The 23818-nt window shown below is 41.5% G+C and overlaps 2 protein-coding genes and 1 pseudogene across 3 annotated transcripts; all 3 read left to right on the top strand.

Moving 5' to 3' along the window:
* The first annotated feature begins 1831 nt into the window (after window positions 1–1831).
* LOC144630282 (melanopsin-B-like) lies at window positions 1832–3274 on the top strand (annotated as a pseudogene). The gene is made up of 2 exons (XR_013566498.1): window positions 1832–1935; window positions 2134–3274. The product of XR_013566498.1 is annotated as a melanopsin-B-like (transcript).
* A 2839-nt stretch (window positions 3275–6113) lies between these two features.
* On the top strand, window positions 6114–7193 carry LOC144629460 (pinopsin-like). Its single transcript, XM_078487664.1, has one exon. It carries the CDS (start codon window positions 6117–6119, stop codon window positions 7140–7142), a length of 1026 nt encoding a protein of 341 aa, XP_078343790.1. The 5' UTR covers window positions 6114–6116; the 3' UTR covers window positions 7143–7193.
* A 3513-nt stretch (window positions 7194–10706) lies between these two features.
* On the top strand, window positions 10707–12359 carry LOC144630745 (uncharacterized). Its single transcript, XM_078489115.1, has one exon. The coding sequence runs from the start codon at window positions 10707–10709 to the stop codon at window positions 12357–12359; it is 1653 nt and encodes a 550-aa protein (XP_078345241.1).
* The last annotated feature ends 11459 nt before the right edge of the window (window positions 12360–23818 follow it).

Genomic DNA, 23818 nt, shown 5'->3' on the forward strand with positions numbered 1-23818 from the left:
TAAAGGCGCTATGCAAAGATACTGTAAACAGTTGTTGCCATGCACAAAATTACTCAGTTTAAATCGAAATAAAACTCAAGATAATATTTTATCAAGGTAGATAAACAGCAAAGAGGTAAAAAGAAACCAGAAAGTAATAAGGATGATTAAAATTTGGAGAGATTGAGAGGGATAACGAGCGATGAGCAAATTAAAAACAATTTGCTAGGCACAGTCAATAAAGACGCACCATCCGAGGAAGTCTTATCATGAACTGCAGTGTGTGCTATGTATGTGCTGCGACCCTGTTTTTCTGCAACTGTCGGCGCTGAAATACAGTAGAATCCCGATTCGTCGAACCTCTATGGAACGAACATTGCGGCTTCGAGAAACAGGGGGTTTCGAGAAATCGAAGGTAAAATTACAAAGAAGTACTATCCAAGGGAAAGAAAATTGGCTCGAGAAATCGGGAGTTTTGAGAAACCGAGGGTTCGTCCATGTAACGATCACTAGACGGTTCAGAATAATGTATATCTGGTTTACTCATTACGGCTGCCTAAAAAAGAAAATCAAACCGACTAATCAGCATCGAAAATTATAAAGTCACATCTGAACATGCACTAGTCATAATTATTACATTAGTCTTGAAGAATAATTCAAAATCCTTCTGGTTCAAAGTGAGCTAAATTCTTGTACTTCATTACCAAGGACAACTGGGGGTCAAATCTTCAGCATTAAAGGGATTTTCAAGTTGCTTTTCTTGGAGATACTATTCTATTATTTTTCTTTTTTGCTGTGGACAGTTTCTGCGTCGATAAATTTTACCAATCGATCGGTCTATCTTGAAGTTGGAGCCCATTGTGTCTTATCAAATGAAAATAAACGCACATGTATTGTAATTTAAATTTAATACTTAATACTACTTGAAGTGCCAAGAAATGTGTCTTTAGTTTAAGTCAGCAAAACAAAAAGGAAGAGAACTGCTGGGTTGTGATTGTCGGCTATTATCATAAATTCAGCCTTTAGTTTTTCAAACCGTAATAAAATGAAAGGAAGAGACAGAGACAGGAAATAGACGGAAGGTCATGTTTACATACTGTGTAAACACAAAATGTATCCTTACTTTATTTGTTTAAATGCCTTGGGAATTTTTTGGGTCCAAGTAAGATTAGTTTGAGAGCACTTTGATTCAAGCTGGTTAAACCAGGATAATTTATCTGAACTGTTTATAAATTACCAGGATAAGCATCACGAGTATTTTTAATCACTCTACACAAGAGGATGTTTTCTCAACGTATCAAGATGTTGTATTTACATATCCAAACTAAAACTCACTTCATCACCGTTCACCTGCTCAGCTTTTCAAACCCCTTTTCCGTATGATAATTCATTTCCCTTCCAGATATCAATAACTATCGATTTTCCTTTTTTTCTTCGCTTTGTTTAGTTTCTGGTGAAATGGCAACTAAACATTTACCCATGTATTGAAAAAAAAGTGCAGCATTCAGATTTCAATAACTATCGATTTTCTGTTTTCTTTTCGCTTTTGTTTAGTTTCTGGTGGTATGGCAACTGCAGCATTCAGCCACATTCAAGGCGACTTCCGTACAGAACCCAAGCAATTTGTTACTCAGCTTTGTTTTTTTTGGCCTCACCTGCTTAGTGTAAAGACCACTTTTCATTTGGGAATATTTTTATTTGAACAAACAATTTTCACGTATTAGTCACTATACATACTCCGTCAACTTCAGGTGCTTTAGATCTAAATTAAACATAAACTTTTCATGCGTATGTTTGAAAAGTTTGACCCAGAAACTTTGCTCTCAGGTTTGCAAACATTTAGCTCACTTTGAGTAGGATTGCGTTTAAATTCCTCTCTTCATATATGTGCTAGGTAAATTGCTAAAACACGGAAAATAGTTGACTGAAAGAGGTTTTCTTTTCTTTGTTTTCCAGGTAAAAAGATCTAAATTAACATAAGCTTCTCATGCCTATGTTTGTAAACTTCGACGCACAAAACTTTCATCTCAGGTTTGCAAACATTTACTTCACTTTGAGTAGGATTGCGTTTAAATACCCCTCTTGATATCTGCCAGGTAAAATTGCTAAAAACAGAAAGTAGTTGACTGAAAGAGTTTTTTCTTTGTTTCCCAGGTGACAAGATGAGGACTGTCTTTACAGTTTTCGCGTTTTTGTCCTCAATCATTGGAGCAAGCGGGGTAATCCTCAACTTTCTCATATGTCTGCTTTACTTCACAACCCCTCGACTTTTAGATGCTCCAAACATATTCATCTTGAACATTGCCATCAGTGACTTAATGTATTCAATAGTAGCGCTTCCTCTGGTGGTTATTTCCAATGCACAAGGTGAGTGGAGTTTCGGAGAAGCTGGCTGTACGGCTTACGCTTTTCTCACAACCTTCTTTGGACTTGGTTCCATGATGCACCTGGCTGGTGCCGCGTATGAACGCTACTTCACAATATGCAGGCTGTACAACGATGGAGAAACCCAGTCCAGTCGAAAAAAAGCCATAATCCTGTCCGTGATGCTTTGGGCTATTCGTTCTTTTGGAGCCTGATGCCCGTCCTTGGTTGGTCGAGCTACGAGCAGGAGGGGATTGGGACGAGCTGCTCCGTGAGTTGGCGATCAAGAGAAGCAGGTGATATCTCATACACCGTGTGTTTAATGCTGGCGTGCTTTGTACTCCCTGTAAGCGTCATCACCTACTGCTACTACAAAATCTACAAAGCCATGAGTGAGCTAACGGGACAAGCGGTGCAGAATTGGGGCCCCAACAGCCAGGCCACAGAGAGCACCCTTCAAGCAGAGCGTAAAATGGTGTGGGTAACAGTCACCATTACGGCAGGATTTCTCATCGCCTGGACGCCGTACACTGTCTCCTCAATACTTGCCATTCTGAGCCCAGGTCTAGTCAGCGATATCGGCGCGTCGATTCCAGCTTACATCGCCAAATCCTCGGCTTGTTACAACCCAATTATTTATGGCTTCCTGTACAAGAAGCTGCGAACAAGACTGGTTGATCTCATTTGTTGTAGGAGCGGACGTGTTCATCCTGACGCGCCAACCAACTCCGAAATGGAAACCTACCGGAAGAGTAGAGCATCACAGTCAAGAAACCAGCATGCTATCTCTGCCGCATCTACTGGAGGGCCACCCACAGTCTAAATTCCACTTAAAATACTGTCAGTCCCGTCCAGTTCATAAAACGTGAATCGTTTTGGTCTTCAAATGAATACAGTTTTGATGCTGATCATCTGAGTGCTGTCAAAGAAGTGACTTATAACTCTCGAGACCTGAACTTGCTGGAATATTCCGATTCAGGATCGACTTCACTTCAAGGTGGCTCGCTCCCTAACCATCTACCCCCGCGCACCCTGTTTTCCCGCCTTACCGCCATAACAGACCGAGCCACTTCAAGCACATTTACCTTTAGCACACTGTAATCTAGGACCTTACGAATGTTAGCTACAAAGTAGAACCACAAAACAAAGTGGCCACAAATTAGGGCCACGCCAAGCACAACTCACAGCACAATACAATCTAAGCCTTTTCTCTACTGCAACAAAGTAGCACCGTCTCATATCAAAATGCGCCAGATTTAGGGCTGCAATAACACTACATACATGAATACACTGGAAGGGGCTAGGTCTTGTTAATTCAAACTGTGGCTCTGACATTTAAACTGGTATTAAAACATTTAATGAAAACGCCACGCAAATGCAACTGCCGTTTGTATGGCCTCTGTACCAGTAGTTGTTTCTCAGCCTCGTCCCCAGGCCAATCTGCGCTATGCGAGTGAGCAGACGAGGCCTGGAACCGAGCGCGTCAAATCCAAACTCGTCAAGGAAGACTGTCACATCCAAACTCGACAATCCGTGTCAGAGGTTTAATTTGAGAAAAACAAAGTCCTGTTTGACCCTGACCTGTCGTAAAACTGTTCACAACCAGGAGCCATAATCGGGGGTTCCCGATCGAAGGACATGGATATTTAAAAACAAGCTTTCTTGGTAGGATTTCAGAAAATACTTTACTAGTAGTGTTTCCACTAGGTGGCTCTTCACCTACTAATTCTAACTAAGGTATCATAAGTTACAGTGAAATTTATTTTCCCGATAATATATTAAAAATTGCTAAATCTGACTAATCCTACAGCTATTTACAATAATAAGCATCAAGTAAAACAGTGTATATACATCAAATAAAACAGTTATACTAATCCTAATAATAAAACGAATTAAAAGAGAGCGAAAACTTAGCATATGGATAAGATAACTTTTTTACCATGGCTACAAACATAAGATTGTCTGATTCGCGCCTTATTTCATTTGGTAAGGAGTAGAAGAATATGAAAAGTCCTGGTTTATCTGAATAATTTTTACTGAGACTGTCAATTCTTCATTTTTCAACTGGATTTTTGTATATTTAGATGTATACGGTTAGCTAGCATGGTAAGCAAGAGATAGTATACAAAATATAAACTCGTTTTTATATAGACCTCGTCCTCGCGTCAACACAGCATGAATAAATTTACCGCAAGAATATAATCGACTGAGTCCGCGGTCTTTCTTTAAGTGGTCAGAGTTGTTGCTTAGTAACAAGAACTGACGTCAACAGCTATGGATTAAATATATCCTTGGGAGTTCCCATTAAGTCATATTATGCTATCAGTTCGACTGGTTTGAAGGCCAAACGCGTATGGTCAACGCATAGTAATAAATTCCCACCGGGAGCCCCCACACCCAAACGCCCCAGGTTGGGATAAGATATGGGAAGAGGCGAGCCCGGAGGCGGAAAGGAGCGGGAGCTATAAAGGCACAAAGGTGAGCCATCGCTGCGGGGAGGAGGGTGGGGCGACGATCTGATGTCTGGCGTCCGTTTAAACGAAGAGAGTGAAAAACAGGACAAAACAGACTTATTTATACTGAACTAGCCAAAAATTATGCACAGTTGACTCCCTCGAGTATATACAGAAGCAGGGAAGTAAACAAGTGATATCCTAAAGGAATTAGGGGCGTTTGTGCTTGAGGGCTCCCAGTGAGAATAGTTAGTTGTGATCAGGTTTTTCCGGAATGGAGGGATTAGCTTTTGAGGTACTTATTTCAGCTTCTCTTTAAAGGGGCTTTGTCACAAATTTTAACAGATTTTGTGAACAGACAAAATTTTAATTTAAGTCGTATGAAAGCTAAAAATAATGGTCCATACTTTAACAATTGCTATATAAGTGCACTAAAACAAGCGTTAACAGGCGTATTTGGCTGCGGATGGCCAGGATAGAAATGGGTTGAAAATTGAAAATAAAATAAAAATAAATAAAGTGTCTTTATTTCATTTGAAAATTGAGGCCAAACTTTTCAAGTTCAGTTGTTTCCGTGCGTCTTCAAAAAATTCGTTATTTATAGTCGAAGTTTTATTTCTATCCGCAATTAAAGGTTGCCTCTTCCTTTAGATGTTCAAAGATAGTGTTTTTCATGGGTTAAGTTGCCTACCACTGAATTCAAAACAGTTTAGGCCAAAAATCTGCGAAATACTCGTGTCGAAGCTCCTTTAACGTAAAGAAAAAAGAAAAATTCCGAAAAGTCACCATATGCTTAACGTCACACAGAGAGACTTTTCTTGGTTGCTCTTCGACTAAAAACATTAGTGTTCGGCCTGAATGGTTTGTGATTCAAAATATGATAATCTGTTTCCAAAAACGAAGCTGTTATTGAAAGCGAACATTAAACGAGGGTTTTTAACTCTGTGTTTAGATTTACCATCTGTTTTAGTTTTTGTAAGATTCAAAAAGTCTTTGTTCGTGAGACTGGCTATAACTTTTAATGCTGCATCGAAAAAATAACAAAAAGCAATTTCATTTAAGATTGTTTTAATTTGAACAATACATTTTCACGTATTAGTACAAAGCCTTTGTGCTCAAGCCACATTTAGATCTAAATTAAACGAAAGCTTTTCACGCATTTGTTTGTAAAGTTCGACGCAGGATACTTTGAATGATCTAAGGTTTGCAAACATTAACTTCACTTTGAGTAAATTCATCTTTCCATATATGTGCTAGGTTGATGGCTAAAACGCAGTAAATAGAAAGAAAGACTTTTTTCTTTGTTTTTCAGGTGACAAGATGAGGAGTGTGTTTACAGTTTTCGCGGTTTTGTCCTCAATCATTGGAGCAAGCGGGGCAATCCTCAACTTTCTCGTGTGTCTTCTGTACTTCACAACCCCTCGACTTTTAGATGCCCCAAACGTATTCATCTTGAACATTGCGATTGGTAACTTAATGTACTCAATAGTAGCGCTTCCTCTGGTGGTTACGTCCAATGTACGAGGGGAGTGGAGTTTCGGAGATGCTGGTTGTACAGTTTACGCTTTTCTCACAACCTTCTTTGGACTTGGTTCCATGATGCACCTGGCTGGTGCCGCGTATGAACGCTACTTCACAATATGCAGGCTGTACAACGATGGCGAAAACCAGTTCGGTCAGAAAAAAGCCATAATCCTGTCCGTGATGCTATGGTGCTATTCACTCTTTTGGAGCCTGATGCCCCTTCTTGGTTGGTCGAGCTTCGAGCAGGAGGGGATTGGGACGAGCTGTTCCGTGAATTGGCGATCAAGAGAGGCGGGTGATGCGTCATTCACCGTGTGTTTAATGCTGGCGTGCTTTGTGCTTCCTGTTACAGTCATCATTTACTGCTACTACAAGACCTACAAAGCCATGAGTGAGTTAACTAAACAAGCGGTGCAGAATTGGGGCGAGAACAGCGGTACCACCCAAGACACCCTTCAAGCCGAGCGTAAAATGGCGCGCATCACAGTTACAATAACGACGGGATATCTCATCGCTTGGACACCGTACGCCCTCTCCTCGACAATTGCCATTCTGAACTCAGATCTGATCAGCGATATCGGCGCGTCAATTCCAGCTTACCTTGCCAAATCCTCGGCTTGTTTCAATCCAATCATTCATGCGCTCCTGTATAAGACGATGCGGGAGAGACTTGTGGAAGTTTTTTGTTGTAAGAGAGGACGTGTTCATCCTGACGCACCAACCAACTCACGAATGGAAACCTATCGGAAGAGCAGAACAACGCAAACAGGAAACCAGCAAACTATCTCTGCTGCATCTACTGGCCGGCCAGCCACAGTATAAACTTTACGCTTAAAAGAGACATGGATGCTATATCAAGGACAACGCATCATTAGTCGAAACCCTCCTCGGTTATTTTCGCGTTTTTATTACTCCTTTGTTGTTTGTCTATGTTAAAAGTCTATTATTTTGAGGTTCCTTTAATTTGAAAGTAATCAGAAAAATGAATTACAATATCGTGACATTGCTCCTTTAACATGCTGTCAATCTGCCCAGCTCGTAAAGGTGAGTCGTTTTGGTCTTCAGATGGATACAGTTTTGATGCTGATCATCTGCGTGCTGTCAAAGAAGTGACTTGTAACTCTCGAGACCTGAACTTGCTTGAATGTTCCGATTCAGGACTTCAGTATTAGTTGGATTGCAGTATAGTGACCTACCTCGTCCCCTCCTTGGTCATCTGCGGGACGCTTTGCGTCTTGGGATTGATAGTGCGAAGTTTGCTTTGCGTTGTGGGACTGATGCGAAAGGGAATGGGGACTAACGGCTCGCTCCCTAACCGTCTTCCCCCCTCGCTTCCTTGTTTTCCCGACACACATATAAGGTGGCGCTTTTGGCACAAATCGAGACAACTCGCTCGGCTCTCCCGGGCTCGCCTCGCTCCTTGTCTTGATTAGTGTCCAAAAGCGCCACCGTATATGTGTGTGCAAAAATCGCGAGCGGCACTCAAAATCTCTTCGGCTTGAGCGCTCACAAATCTCAAGCTGTCTTGCTGTGCCAGAATTAATTCTTATTGAACAAATGCCCAATAAAGATAAAATAGGAAAAGGAAGAAAATCAATCACATCAACATGCCCCAAAAAAATTTCAAATAACACAAAAGAACAAGACATCATGCGTCCTAATTACCAGAAAAATGCAAAAAAAAGAAGATTTTTTTTATAAGAGAAGAAACCATCGAATTGTTAAAATCAGTTGACAAAAAGCTTCTTGCAAACTTTTTGACAAACAACACGTGTTAAAAACATGCAAAACATTGTCTGACAAAGTGCAAAAACGTTTTTTTGACAGAAAAATGGTTGCCCCGCGAGCGGTACGCAAAATCGCGAGCGACTTACGTGAGTTGCGTGACATTTTCAGAGAGAGTCTGGAAACCATATTTCTAGTTCTCAGGCCCTTGGACGAGCAGAAAGAAAACATGGCGGTCGCATCAGGATTTAGTGTTTGGGCCGATAAAAACGAAACAAAACAGATATTACGAAACTAATACTCTCAGTTAACGCGCTGTAAGTTTTTGTGTCCCCACAGAAGCTGGCGAAGTGAAGCGAAGAGAAGAAATCGAGAAATAACAGGATTTGATCACAGAAGTTTATCGATCGATCGAAAGAACTTTCCCGAAACATCGGACTCAATCGGGCCTGTTTATTTTTTTTTCTGCTTCAAGCATTGCTTCCACGACTTGTTGTGTTATCTGTCTGACCTCATTCTGCCAAACGGGTGTAGAAAGTTCGGTTAAAATAAAGCAAATCGCGTGGAAAAGCACCAACATTTTAGCCAATTTACCAATCTTTACCAAGTGTCTAATTAATGATCATCCGGATGCCCAAAAGCGCATGCGTAAGTGCTCAAATATTGCAAAATTTGGGTGAATGACAGAGAAAAGGGTACCACAAGTGAAAGCGGGGCAAATTGGATCAACATATATAGGCGATCGTGCCGTAGAATAGTTATCTCACTGACTGGTGAAGCCTTAGGGAGGTAATGGATTGGCCGTCCATTTGAATCCTGTTTGAGGGCTTGTGCCACGGTGGGTTACGGGGTATAGGGGAACTCCTTTCAGTGGGAGATGCCCCTCGGGTGAGCCCGCCTCGGCCCTACTGATAACGTGGGGGTGCTCAGAAATCCCTCGGGATTTCAAACCTCGCTCTCAGAGGTAAAATGGGAAACGACAGCCCCCTTGTCAGGGGCCGAATAAAGTCCTAGCCGGGGCTAGGCAAGAAACAGCCAACGAGCACCCCCCGACCAGGGTTTTGCCCTTTCGTTTGACCTGTCACGCAACGTCACGCGTGACTGTCACGCTCTGTGTCATGCTGTGTAACGCAATTTCACGCTTTCTGTTACAACTTTATTTTATTTTTTTGCACACTAAGATGAAATCCAGTGTTTATTTTCTCAAATCTGATTTCGACTCGGCTGAAATGCGCTTTTTTAATTTCTCCAGTTCTTCCATTTTTATCTGTTTTCTCAGCCGTTCAATATCAGGACTTCTTTGCTTTTTAATTTCTTTTGGAAGTGTGCCTTTACGAAAGATTTCTTTTTGAAATCTATAACCCTCTTTCTCATTAAGAACGCTCTGAAACTCAGCATCTGTTATTTTGCCGTCAACAAGAGATTTGGAAAGAATTCGGTTGACAGTATCAAACTTTGACATGGCAAGGGCCATGATTTTGCAGTGCTTAATAAGTTTGGGCTCGAGTTTTTTGTAAAAACCAGTTAACACTGCAGCGCTGGCACCGAACGTAGCAGCGACGATGCCAATCGGAACGGCCGCAGGTAAGCCAATCCCTGTCATTGCAGCACCAACCCCCCCTGCTGAAAGGGCACCAGAAACGCCACCAGCAATGAAGCAAGCGTAGTTGATAATTGTCTTTGTTCGCTTGTATTTTTTTGCAACCAGCCGATAGTGGTCAACTTCTTCGCTTAAATATTTCAAAACTTCATTCGCTTTTTGCAAACGGAAGTCATTCTGTTGCGGTAAAGCGGGATATAAAGTTTGAGTTTCCGCGTGTTTTACGCTGTCTTCTTCGTGAACACCATAAGCAGGAGCACTCGGGAGCACATTAGCAGATGACATGGTCGTATACATAAAAGTTATTTTTGTATTTAATTTAATTCAATTCCAGCTCATATGTAAGATTTGAGCCGTTAAAATTGAATGGATTTCCATTCTCATCTCTAATCGAAAGAGTCAGAGATGATACATTTTCTTCAGCAGAAACGTCGCGCAAGACGTTAAGATGTGTATTTTGGTAATAAACTTTTTCATACGGTTTTCCACGTATGTCAAAACACGATAAAAGGCTTGATGGCTTACCATTTAGCAAGCTTTGTTGCTTGTCGATAAGGTCACAGTCGATAAAGTAATTTTTAGGATTTGAAACATTATTTATCTCAAATGTTTCAAAATATTCTTTTTCAATACTTGCGTGATTCTCAAACCCAGGCAAATTAAAGAACTTAATAAGACTTTCATTTAGTCCAATAGTTTTTAAATTGGGCTCTTTTGCTCTTATTATCAATGAACGACCTGTAATGCCTTTTGTTACAGAAAACATGTTTTTCTCTGGAAATCCTTTTTCAAAAATACTCTCAATGTCAACGAGTGAGTAGTTTCCTTGCCGTATATAACGCGCCTTCTCTTCCTTGTTCACTTGTTTATAAAAAACTATTCCATCCTTTTCCAAACTATTCCAGCTGTTGTAAAGAGAACAACTTAAAAGCCGGATATAGCTTGGTTTTGGAATAGGCTGGTCAAAATAAACAGTGTTCGGATTTTCTGTTGTGGTGACAGTCAGCACAACCATTTTTATATTAAATAAAAATAAAAAATGTTTAATATAAAAGAGGACCATGGATGCGAAAACAAGAGATTTTATGAAGTGGATGAAAGCCCCAGAAGCAACTAAAATTTCTGAAGCGGCAAAAGACAATGCGTGGAAACCTTTTCTTGCAAAATATCCAAACGCTGACCGAACAAAATTTGTTGCACAGGTTGAGTTCGCGTACAACCACACAGCAACGGCAGATATTTATTACAAGGAAGAGCAAGGCAATTTGATAAATGTTTTTGGCTCGAACAGCAAATATTGGAGCCATGATATGAAAAAAGCACTGGGGGTGAATCAAATTTCAGGCGGTTTTCCACAACAGCTGACACCAAGTGGCGCAAAAGGCTCATCTTTGCCAATTCCCGCGGTTGGATTTCACGAAGCCGCACCGAGTTTGAAAAAAATATTTAACAGCAAAATTAACATCTTCGTCACACCAGATCAATATTTCACAACGAAATTAAGAGAGATTTTTCAAAAAACAAAACTGAAGCATACATCAGGAAAAGAGTCAAAAAGGTGGCTTTCCGGCCCTGACATGAGCTATTGGCCGCAACAAATAAACTTTGCTGTCTGGTGCGCGACAACAGGCAGCGGGATTAGTCGTGAAAGTTTTGATGAAGAACACTCAGCTCTCAGTTTGCCGCCTGTTGTGCGTAATTTTTACCTTTTTCACGTTTATTTTACAATAAGGCGAATATTGTTTCAGATGGGTGGAATTCAGAGCGTAAGCGCCTTGCCTGGCGACCCAACGTTTAGCCAGTTCGACAACAAGTACGACGTGGCTTCGTACAAAAGAATATGCGCTGAGTTTGGTGTCGACCCGTCAAGCGATTTTCGTTTCACAAGAGGCGCAAACCACGGACTTGGTGACGTTTATATCTGGATCTCAAATATTGGTCCGAAAAATTCTGGAGCAAAATACCCCGATTACGATAAATTTTCGGATGAAGGCGGAACTGCGAGCAAAGGTAACTTGATTCAATACATCGAGCCAGACGACGCTGCATATGCACAGACAGACTGGTTTTGTCCTAACGCCGCGGAAGGGCTGACTCAGGCAGGTTTGTCGAGAGTAAACCAGTCGATAGAGGCTTTTGTTTACTGTATTTTGGGTTCGCAGGTCAACGTTCGAAGTAGCATACTTGGTTCAGGCGGCCGCGCAAAAGAGGCGCAAAGTGAGTTTCTCGTGTTGGTTGAAGACGCTATAAGGCAACCTGATCTGGCAAAGTCGGTCCAAAGGTACCAACTTGCAATTGATGAGGCCAAGGTTCGGCTTAACCTCGCCGTCTGTCCAGGTGCCTGGCTTATGCCAGCCAGGATGGTAATAAATACAGAAAGCGTTGTTGGTTACAACAACCAGCTTAAGCAGGCGGTAGGAGGAATGAAAGTAGGAGTGAATGATGATGTTAATAAATCGACGAAAAAAGTGGGCGCAACAAGTATGAGCGGGGGGCCATCAAAAGTTAATAGACCAACAAGTCATCCGTCAAACCCTATTCACAAAGCTGCAAAAAAAGAGCCGGCGCCACATACGCCTTCAGCGGGTACTGTGTCAAAAACAGACGAAACGCAGAAGCCAGACACTGAAAATACAGCGCACGAAAGAAACAGGGCCTACTTTATTGCTGGTGCTGTTATTTTTGCGTTTGCAGTCAGCCGCTTCGTTTTGTAACTCGCTCGATAAGAAAGATAGCAACACCAACAATCAAAAGCCAAGCATTCTTGCCGAGAAAGCTAATCACCTGGCCGGCCGTTCGAAACACAAAACTGACAATCGCGCCAAGGAGGCCAGGAAGAATACCTGCAATTTTTTTGCCAAGTGTCTGAAGACCGTTACCAACACCATTTGCTACATCTTTTAAACCGTTTGAAAGATAGTGAACAATAACACCAATAGTGGTCCCGACTGCAAGCAAAACAGCTGTGACTGTGAAGCCATATTTTTTGAAAATCTCTTTTACCTTTTCTCTTAATTTGTCTGTTAAAGACAATCTTTCGATCTCTTCTTCTCTTTCATTTTCTATTTCATTAATTTCTTGATTCAAGTCATCAACTCTTTCACGAGCTTGTTGTCTTTCCGCTTGTGGCCTGTTTTCGTCGTTTGCAATATCTTCTTGTTTATGTCTCTCTTGTCGTATTTCATCTTCCCTTTCAAGCCTTTCTGCTTCATGTTGTTGGAATTCTTGTAAAGTGGGTGCTTCTGGAATTCTTGTTTCTTGTCCAAGTATCTGTTTTTCAACAACATTTATTCGATTATCAATTTTCCCTATTTCTTCTTTTGCATTTTTTATGTTTCGCTCCGCCAAAGCTCTTTCTGAACTGTCTTTAGAGGTATCTTTTGAAATTTTTTGTTGATCGGAAATATATTTTCTCCTTTTTCCCTTTTCTTTTTTTTGTTTGTCTAAGAAGTCGTCTCTTGGCAAGCCAAGTTTTGTTTTAAATCTATTTATGAAAGAAGAAAGAAGTGATTTTCCGTCTGCTTTAAAAATATCAATGTCTCCACCTTTGGGCCCTTTCGCAACGATTTTGCCACGATTGTTTATAGTCAAATCAAGGCTTTCATCATATTCTGGGAAATAGTATTTGATCGTTTTCTGAGCCTCTTGTAACTGAAATTCCCTTGTCAGATTACCACGGCCCTCGATAAAAGATGTTTCTGCAGTGTGTGAGCCGCGCTCAGGCGGCCTATTCATCGTGGTAGTTCTCATTGGTATGTGTTCGCTTGGTCCGGGCGTTGATGACCCTCCAGGTTGGAATGGGCCTGTTGTATCGCCGTCATCGTTGTCATTACGGTCGTTACGGTCGTCTGTATGTTCCAAAAGAGGATCTGTGTCACCAAAGCCACCGCTTGCTGCCATGTTATATTAAATAAATACATTTTTTAATTTAAATATACAATGGTTGTCGTGAGCGAAAGACACAGACCAACGTTCGAAGAGAAAACACCAAACGCGATCAAGGCAGACAGAGTGCGACATCGCGTTACATTTAACCCGAATAAAGCGTCTCCAGAAGAAATTCTGAGAGTTGCTGTGCCAAAGCTTGAAGAAGGCGTCGTTCTCGTGCCAGGCTCCCTGGCTCTTGTGTTCAACTTGAAGGTGAGCGGCCATGCCAACAACTTTCTCGTAAACAACGTCACCCGGGCGCTTGTCTCAAGGATGGTTGTCAATTTTGCTGGAGAAACGCTGCAGGATACGAACGCTTACGACGTCTACAAACTTTTCGAGGACCTTTTTCTGCCAGAAGAAAAGCGCAGCAACATGTTTCTTGAAGGTATCCAGTCCGAGGATTTATGCAAAATCCGTTCAAACGCTGGTGACAAAAAAACCTCAGGAGTTGATGCGGAAAAGAAGCTGGCAGAAGTGTATGGAAGCAAGTATCGTATCCCGCTGGATCATGAGATTTTGAGAGACCATGGCGTTTTCTATCCGCGCGCACTCGCAGACGAGCTTGTCTTCGAGATAAAACTGAACAATCCAAATGTGGTTGTAAGAGGATCAGATCCATCAAAACTTGGGTATGAGCTAACTGACATCCAACTCGAATACGAGGCTATTTATCACAGAGAACTTGCAAGAGAAGTAGAAAGCACTTACCTTAACGGCAAAACTTTCTTTTACGAGCATTTGCATAATTACAAAACTATCTCAGTAAAAAAAGCTTCTGACACGATCATAAACGAAAGCATTAACGTCCCAAAGCGCTCCTTGAAGGGACTTCTACTTCTTTTTGCTGAACCCCATGCCGCAGGCGCAAGAGACCCGGAATCTTTCTTTAACCCTGACATAACAAGTGTAAAAATCTGCATTAACGGCGTTCCAAATAAGGTGTACAGTCAGGGCGTTGAAGGAAGAGACATGTGGGAGGAAGTTCTCAGGTTCTTTGGCAAACACGCAGACCAAAAAATCTTTAATAACGCCAAAAAGTTTTATGCAGAAAAAAAGATTGGGCTTTTCATTGACCTTCGCTCCATGAGCGACAACAACATGCACGGCAGTGGGCCCCGTTTGGATAACACAAAGGATGGTGTAAATTTAGAGATACAGAGAACCGCCTCAGGATCAGGGAATGTCAAATGCTACATTTTCGCTATCGCTGATGCACAATTTTCTATTGTAAATAAAGAATTAGTAAGTGTTGAGTATTGATATAGCTTTCGCAAAGCGAAGCATGGACCCAGGCAACATACCCTTCAACGCTCTGATTGTTGGACCAACGAACTCAGGAAAAACAAGGTACGTGGTCAATCAGCTTTGTGGCCCTTTCCGAGGCAAGTTTGACTACATCGTGCTCATATGCCCGACTTTTGCGCACAACAAGACCTATTATCGCTTTGCTGAGGAAGATCTTCGATTTTTTGTTTTTATTTGCGAGCAGCACGAGGTTGAATCTTGGTTAAGGTTTTCAAGATTTCTTTTTGAGGGTACGAACACGCTTATCATCCTCGACGACTGCGCTGCTTCGAAAGATGTAAAGGGAAGAACAGGGGAGTTGGTCAATCTTGCTTTCTCTGCTCGCCACGCAGGTTTAAGCATATGGGTGCTGACTCAAAAAATGACAAGCATAACAGCCTCATTCCGCGAAAATGTAGCGGCAATCGTTTTCTTTTACACCCCCTCTGCCAAGACCACGAAGGCAATCTTTGAGGATTACGCTGGCGAACTTGCCTATGAGGATTACAAAGAAATCATTTTAAAGCTAAAAAAAAATAAGTTTTCACATCTTGTCATTTCTCATCGCCACCCTTACGGCACAAAAATTTTTATTGAACATATTTTTTAGAGTAATAAATGGCTGACCCGTTCGCAACTTCCCATTCCGAGAGCGTGAACCACGGGACCCAAAGGGTCCCAGCGCCAAGCGCGGCTGCAAGTGAACAAGAATTTGCTTCCGTAATGGAACTGCTAGGAGCTGAACCAGAAAGTACAGAAAGCGCTATGGCATCCAAGCCCTTCGGGCTTGAGCCCTTTGGGCTCATTCAAAGACCCGACCTTCCTGCAATGCGTGAACAGCTTGCTATCCTTGTTTCAACAGGAAAAGCCAAAGAAGCAATCGGTGTGCAGCTGACATACGAGCAGGTGAAGCGCTTGACAGATAAAGAAGTTGAAAAGTACTTAAAGAGATATCAGGCATACGTTGGGGCTAAAACAACCGACAGCTTGATTGACAGCTTTATTTTTCTTGTAACTAAATTCGTTGGTATGGCCGTAAATATCAAGGACGTCAATGATTATCAGAAGGAACTCAAAAACGACTACATTATCAGTAAAGAGCTGTCCACTTTGGCAGGCGGTCTGGCTTTGAAATGTGGCCGCTTTCTTGCCGTTGCAAATGCTGCTCTCATCACAACAAAGCACATTGATTTAAACGAAGCGACGCACACTTTTTTTCGCAAAACCAAAGGTGAGGAAAAACAAAATACTGAAGATTTTTCTGTGCAATGCTTAGAAAATGCTAAGTAATTACAGAGGAATTCTTACCAATTGCTTAGCAGAAAATATTGGTAAGTAATTTTTTCTATTAAATATTATTTTTCTCATTATATAATGGCCGAGCTCGAACAAACTCCGATCGCTCAAGAAGAACAGAAACAAGTTACTTCAACAACTCCAGCAACAAAGCCTGCCAAAAATCCAAAGCGAGTGGCTGCTGGCAAGCTTGCAGCTGAAAAAACAAGACAGGCTCGTGAAGCACAAAAAAAAGCCGCGATTGATGCCCAGGCAATCATTGCAAAAGACAAAGAAAAGAAATCTGCCGCTGCGAAGCAAAAGGTAACTGCTCCCGAAGAGACACCCGAGGCTTCTTCCCGCGGTTTAAGCACAACCCAATGGATCTCTTTGCTTGGTTTGAGCGTTACAATTATTACAACTTATGTCAAACGCGAAGACATCAGAGCCTTTTTCAATAAAATAAGAAATGCTCCTGCTGACTCTTAAGTTACAACAGAGAAAAACGAAGGCACATTTTCGCAAAGTGTTGAAAACTCAGAAATAGAAAGAGTGCCAAAGGCACCTGCGGCATCGAGAATCCCGCAACCGAAAAGAGGAATCCGTAAGATGGATTAAAAAATTTCTTTTGAATATTTATTTTTCATTTATAATACCGACAATGTCCCTTGGTTTTATTCTTGATAGCCTTGTTAAAGGTGCAGCTATGAGTGGTATTTCATTACTTTGGTTTGAATTTACCAAAACTTGCGTTAAAACCGCTATTTGGTTGGGTCGGGATAAGGATACATTTTTAAAAGAAGTTATAGAAAGAACAAAAGAAGTTGAATCCTGTAAAGAAGTTGCATCTTGTGAAGAAGTTGAATCTGGTGAAAAAAAAAACAAAAAAAAAAACAAAAATATGTGTTTATAGTGGTCATGCACTTAGCTTCATATCTCAACGAGATAGCTAGTTTACAGGCATGCCACTGAAACAGAGGAAACAAATAATTTATAAATGAACATAACAAGGTTAAAAATCCCAACTGGCAGGAGGCAGACCAGTTGGCTATATACAAAGCGTGGTCGAGGATTTGAACTCGGGACAACCGAGAAACAAATCCAGCTAGTGGCAAAGGCAGGCCTCGAACCGGTGACCTCCGGATTACAACACCAGCGCCCTAAACCACTCGGCCACGCTTGCCTCCAGACAAGAATAAAAAAAAAATTCAATTAAATATTTTTTATTATTTTATACTGAACTGTCATGTTCGACAACAAACTCGTGAAAACGCTCATGGATGCCGCCACCATTACAGGTCTCGCCGCCGGAACCGGCTGGTTTGCCAAAAAAGTTGTGAAAGAAAACTTTACATCCGACCCAAGCAGCAGTTTTATGAACTATGTAAAGTTCACAGCTGTTATGACAGGCAGTCTTGCACTAAAACAATATCTCGAGGACCAGAAAATCCTCCCCACCAATTAAAAAAAAAAAAAAAATTCGCATAATATAAGAACAAAGACACACAATGGCAAGCATCGCGATTATGGCTGGCGGTGCTATCTTGAACGCTGCTGCTTTCATTGGCGGCAACTACCTTGCTCGAGCTTTGGGTGGCGGAGATGACGCCGCTTTAAAAGAAAAAGAAAGACACGACAAAGCTCTCGAGGCTTACCAGGCCGCTTACGCGAAATACTCTCGCGACCGCACCAAGCTCCTCGACTGGATACAAACTAACGCGGAAATAAAAGAGCAGGCCAAACAGAACTTCACTAACACTGACTACGCTTTCAAACTCTACAACCAGGCACATCCTGACAAGCAAATGATTCCTCCAAAAGAGCCAAAGTTTTCTGATTTTTATCAGCCAAGCGAGCAGCAGAAACAAGGTGAACTGATGTTCGTTGGTGCTGGCGCGCTTGCACTTGGGTACGCTGCCTTTCGGTTTCTTTAAACTTTTCTTTTTTTCTTGTATACGCATGGATGCAAAGATCTCGAAAGTCTACTATAGCCCCCAGGGCTACTGGAAAGGAATTGCCGCGATAAAAAAATTAGCCGAGGCGGCCAAGGTATCCGAAGATGCCGCAAAAAAGTGGCTAGTTAAGCAGGCCCTTTGGCAGATCTACCTTCCGGCACCCCGATACGTTCCTCGCCCAAAATTCGATGTTTCTACTCCTAACGCGGTCCACCAGGCGGACCTTCTTTTTCTGCCACACGACAAACTGCCGAGAGGGCGAAAAGTTTTCAAATACGCTCTGACTGTTGTTGACGTTGCCAGCCGTTACAAAGAGGCCGAGCCTTTGACCTCCAAAGATTCAACTGAGGTTGCAAAAGGTTTTCAGACAATTTACAGGCGAAGTGCACTAAAATGGCCACAGATGCTGCAAGTTGACCCCGGGCGCGAATTTATGGGTGCTGTTACCAAAGAAATGGAAAATCACAAAACTTATGTTAGGCGCGGGCGTGTTAACATTCACAGAGATCAAGCTATTGTTGAACGTTTTAATCAAACACTAGCAGAGCGCCTGTTTGGTTATCAGTACGGTGTCGAGATGAACCTGCCATCTGGCCAGCGGTCGACAGCGTGGGTAAAAAGGCTCCCAGAAGTTGTTGCCGCTCTGAACAACGAAGTTACCAGTCTTACTGGAAAAAAACCTGCTGCTGCAATCAAAGAAAAAGCTGTTTCGTCCAAACCATCCTCAAAATATACAAGGCCTGTTGGCAAGAAAGAAAAAAAAATCCCCTCTCTCGTTAATGTGCGCTATCTCTACCAGCCTGGCGAGCTGGAAGGCGGCGTAAAAAGGGCTACAGATCCGATTTGGTCATTAAAAGTCTACAGCATTGAAAGGTCTGTTACTAAACCTAATCAGCCAGTTCTTTACTACTTGCACGATGGCCCCAAGCGCGGCTTCGTGCGTGAAGAATTGCTTGTTATTCCTCCAAATACACAGTTACCACCAGAAAAGCTATAAACGTTCTGTTTCGCAAAACTTATACCCGTAAGCATTTGTATGTATCCCATCATCCGCTATCCATCGCTTTGAGTCAAAAGGCGACAGCGAGACCTTGTTGATATGCATTCCGTAAATCTCATGACCCTCGCTTCTAAGTATGTTCATTCCATGCCATAACTGCTTAGTGCCAAAAAGCGTTTCCTTATACTGTTCATGCATTATTTGCTTCTTGACAACATTTTTTTTTACCCCTTTCGCTTTTTTTATTTTTTTTTCGTCCACCTTTATTGATGGCTTTTTCTGTCCCTTACAAAAGCAATCTGATATTAAGGTTTCGGTAAATTTGTCGTTTATTTTATCCAAAAACTTTTTTTCACTTTTTACATCAGTCATTATCGAGTATATTTTTTGTCCCGTACAATCACACTCTGATATGTATATTTCGGGAAATTTGTCGTTTATTTTGTTCAAAACCTTTTCACTTTCTACATCAGTCATTATCGAGTACATTTTGGATCTCAAACAAACACACTCTGCTATTGGCGTTCCATTGCATTCATCTTTCATTTTGCCCAAAACCTTTTTGTTTTCTTCGCTGTGAAGGAAATGTTCTTTGGGATAGTCGCTTGTGTCGTATTTTTCTTTGTTCCAACACATGTCTTCGTAAACGTCTTCTGTTTCTATTTCCAGCAAAAGGCTGTCTGTATCTGTATACAAGAGCTCGCAACGCGGGCCGTACAACTTTTTCAGATGGTTGTAAAAGAAGTCGTACATCAGTGTCTTGCTGTTGTCAAGGATAGTCATCCCTGTATAGACAGGCTTATTAAGAAACAGTTTGCTTTTGCGCATGTCAATCCCGACCAGGTCGTTTGAAAACATTACATGCCTTGAGTACAATGGGCTGGCAACCATTTTTCTTATTTTGTTTGTTTCATTGCTTCGCACTAGTTTTATGTCAACACGGTTACGCAGGTTTTCCATTGTTTTTCCGAAAACTGAGTTGTTCATTAGCTTGTAAAAGTTCTTTTCAAAGTCGTTTTTCGCTTTTTTCCTGAATTCTGTGTTCATCCGGATGTACGGCTCCATCCAGCATTCTTGTTCGAACTCAATTACTTTGTGAACTTTTTTTAGTTTCATGCCCTGCTTAAGATAAAACTGCAAGTTTCGGTAATGCACAACATAGTTACTTTTGTCCTCAAGAGTCAACACGAGCTTTTCACTGTCGGGCGGATCCAGATCAAGGTCTTTTATTAATTTATTTTGGTAAGGAGAAAACAAGTCCTTATTTATTTTCTTTTTCTCTGGTGCTAATGGGTATCTATTATGCTCTTCATGCAGTTCAGCAGGGTATTCAAGATCTACCTCCAATATCCAGCCGGTTTTTGCAAACTCCTTTTTTCTCATTATTTCTTTTTCAGTCGGCATAACTCTTTTCCATTTAAAACCACTTTTTGGCAGTGGCTTGCTCATTGCCCACCCATAAAGGTTGTTCGCATCAAGGTACATTATGTATTTTTTTGGCTTGCTTGGATCGTAGCCTTCAACATAATGATTGTTTGCCTCGGCATATCTCTTGCTTACCATGGAAATACCTCCTCTTATTCCCCTTTCGACAAAGAGATGCATTTCTGAGTCTGTAAGGAGCTCAAGCTGCACGCCTGTCTTTTTCAAGAGTGCGTCCCAAGAAAGGCCAGGCAATGTAAAATAGTGAGCTGGATCGAGGCCATACTTTTCTTGGCATATGTTTCTAAAGTTCTCAAAAACATCAGCCAAAAGAGTTACGTCGGTTTGAACGTACAAATCGTGGTAGTCGCCCAGCGTTTTGCATCCAAAAGCTTCCCATACCCTCTTTGCGTGATCGTATTCTTCGTCTGTTATATGATCGTCGTTAAGTTTGCTGTAAAACTTTTCTTTTTCTGGCAAACTTGTCTCGATAAATCTATCCCATGAGTCCATGTACTCGTAAGGATAGATACCCTTTTTGTAAAGAAGTTCTGCATTTTTTTCTATTTCTGCTTTTTTCTGATTTTCTGATTTTTTAACAAATTCTGCATTTTTTTCACTGTTTATTTTTGATATGACTTTTGTTATTTTCAATGTCTCCTTCGGTGTTGCGCTTACAAGTGAATCGAGGCTTCCTTGTAGAAAGTTCAAGCTGTCAATAAAACGCAGACCTCCTACTGAAAATGTAATGTATTTCTCCATGTTGTTGGCGACACATTTCACCTCTTTCTGTGTAGCTTGCGACAGCTTCGACATCGCCTTCATTAAATGGTGTGCATCATAGCCCCTGAGGTTGTGAAATACAACTGGTATTTGGTCCGTTTTTGGTTTTATTCGCATTTTCAGGTTGCATGCGTTGTGCGCGGCTCCGCGGTACTTGCCTGTTATGTGGCAATGATCTTTGACGGAGTCTTTAAAGTTTTGCTTCATCAAAGGTTCTGCGCAAAACAAACATTTTTCCTGATTGTTTGCAATCCATTGGTCTATTTTGTCTTTTTCTTTTCTTTCTCTTTTTGGCCCAACAAAATTTATTTTTTTGAGTGCCGCGTAATAACAACATTTGTGGCTTTGGCCGCAATAACGGCCTGTGTCATGGTCCCAAACAGGTAATGAGTCAAAGAAGAGATCTTTTATCAAACTTTTGGTGCAAATGTGGCATTCAGTTGCGTTTTTGTGTTTTTCCCAATCTTTTGCCGTCATAACAAGTGGCTTTGGTGTTGCCAAACTCTTTCGTATCAAATTTTCTTCATTTAAAAGTTGCTTCAAAAACACTTCAACAGCGTTTTTGCCTCTGTAAACCACTGGCCGTTTATTCCTACCGTCACTCCTTACAACTGTGTAAGCAAAACCACATGCCTCGTGCTGTTCTGTCTTCTCGGTGTAGCTTTTTTGCTTGCTCTCTGGCCCAAGCTCGCAGCCTGAAATCTTTCTGACCAAAGCCTCAAAGTCTGCATATATCACGTATGGTACCTTCATCTGTTTGTGATGATTTTGGAAAGAAAGGTTGTTTTTTCCCTCTTCCGGCATATCGATCCTTGTCGGCCTGCCGTTCATGCCATTGCAATATTTTTCGTGGTTCTCGAGCAAGTCTGCTCTTGTGAAACCGGTCAAGCACATCATGCAAAAGTGTTTTGCATGTTGATGTTTGCTCTGATCAAAGAGTAAAGCGCTTACTTTTTTTACAAAACAGTAATGCTGAATTAATCCTGACTCAATTAACATAAGGCAAATACGAGGAATGTTTTTTTCTTTCTTGCTTATTCTGTGCACAATCACACGATTGTCTTCCCAGCCGAACACATTTATTGCGAGGTTTCTGTTTTGCGCCTCAAGCTTGTCAAGCTGTTTTACAGGTGTTGGAAAGACAATTCCTTCATAGTTAATTCCGTCGTTAACAGGGTATTTGCTTGTTCTTTGTGGATTTTTCCCATCACTTGGTGGAAATAAAGCAGCTCTCAAAGCCCACTTCAAACATTCGTTATCCCTGTTTTGCACGTTAATAATTGCTTTCTTTTTTGCCAAATTTGGCGGCAAAGGCAAATAAGTTCCTCCGCGCAATGGCTGATAGCGTGCAACATTAACGTACGCTTCGGTTATTCTTTCAATAACCCAGCCAGAGCCGCGCTCTGACCAAGCCTCAATTTGACCCTTTGCTCTTTCAATAAATCTATCGAACTCTTGTTTTATCTGTTGTTTATTATGTTCGTTAAAAACGTGCGGTTCTTTTTCTTTAAAATAATGCTCCATCTCTTGTGTTACACCAGTCTCAAATTTTTCTTTTGTAAACTTTATTTGCAACCCAAAGCTTACTTTTACGCTTTTCAAATCTCTTATTTCATTCTTTACCAAATCAACAAACATTACTTTTGTTTTCTTTTGAAAGACAAAAAGGTCTTTGCTGATTGGGCTTCCTTCTGGTATGGTCATTTTCCACACGCGTAGCCATTCATTGAAATCGGATTGGGCCAATAAAAACGTTTCGTTCCTTTGAGGATTCATTTGAAATTCACGAATTTCCTTCATCAGTGCTTGCAAAACTTCTTGCGAATAACTTGCAGCAGTCATGACAGCGTTATACCAAGAAAAAGCATTTGTTCAATAAGAATTAATTCTGGCACAGCAAGACAGCTTGAGATTTGTGAGCGCTCAAGCCGAAGAGATTTTGAGTGCCGCTCGCGATTTTTGCACACACATGCATATACGGTGGCGCTTTTGGACACTAATCAAGACAAGGAGCGAGGCGAGCCCGGGAGAGCCGAGCGAGTTGTCTCGATTTGTGCCAAAAGCGCCACCTTATATGTGTGTTCCCGCCTTACCGGTCCTTACCGCCTAGAGACGAGTGGAGGGGTAGAGACTATACCACACTAACCCACCCTTCACACTACCTAAGGACCCGCTTTCTGGAATCAACAGAACTTTTTTCCAGCTGAACGGAGATAAAATGCATTAGCAATACCAGGATGTGCCGTAAGTATGTCACGAGCAAGCATTTTTGTGGATCTTATTTGTCTTTTGCCGCGCAATGTGCAAGTCACTATTTAAGGTGACTGGTATCGGTTTTTAGCTCTTTCCAGCTTTTATACTTCGACGGGTCAATATACGCATCGCCACCTGACTAGGCTACCGCAAATTAGTCCCCACCATCAGAAAATAAGCCCATGGGTTATTTCGCTTTCAAAGAAAGATAACTTTCTTCAATAATAACCACTCTTTTGTAGGGCCTATTTTGTATTTTACGTCGTTTTCA

This window comes from Oculina patagonica, chromosome 11 (genome assembly GCF_052425735.1).
Source record: "Oculina patagonica isolate OP01 chromosome 11, crgOcupat, whole genome shotgun sequence".
Classification (NCBI taxonomy): Eukaryota; Metazoa; Cnidaria; class Anthozoa; order Scleractinia; family Oculinidae; genus Oculina; species Oculina patagonica.

Excerpts from the sequence above, each read along its gene's own strand:
- LOC144629460 (XM_078487664.1), top strand. The coding sequence starts at position 6,117 with ATGAGGAGTGTGTTTACAGTTTTCGCGGTTTTGTCCTCAATCATTGGA.
- LOC144630745 (XM_078489115.1), top strand. The coding sequence starts at position 10,707 with ATGGATGCGAAAACAAGAGATTTTATGAAGTGGATGAAAGCCCCAGAA.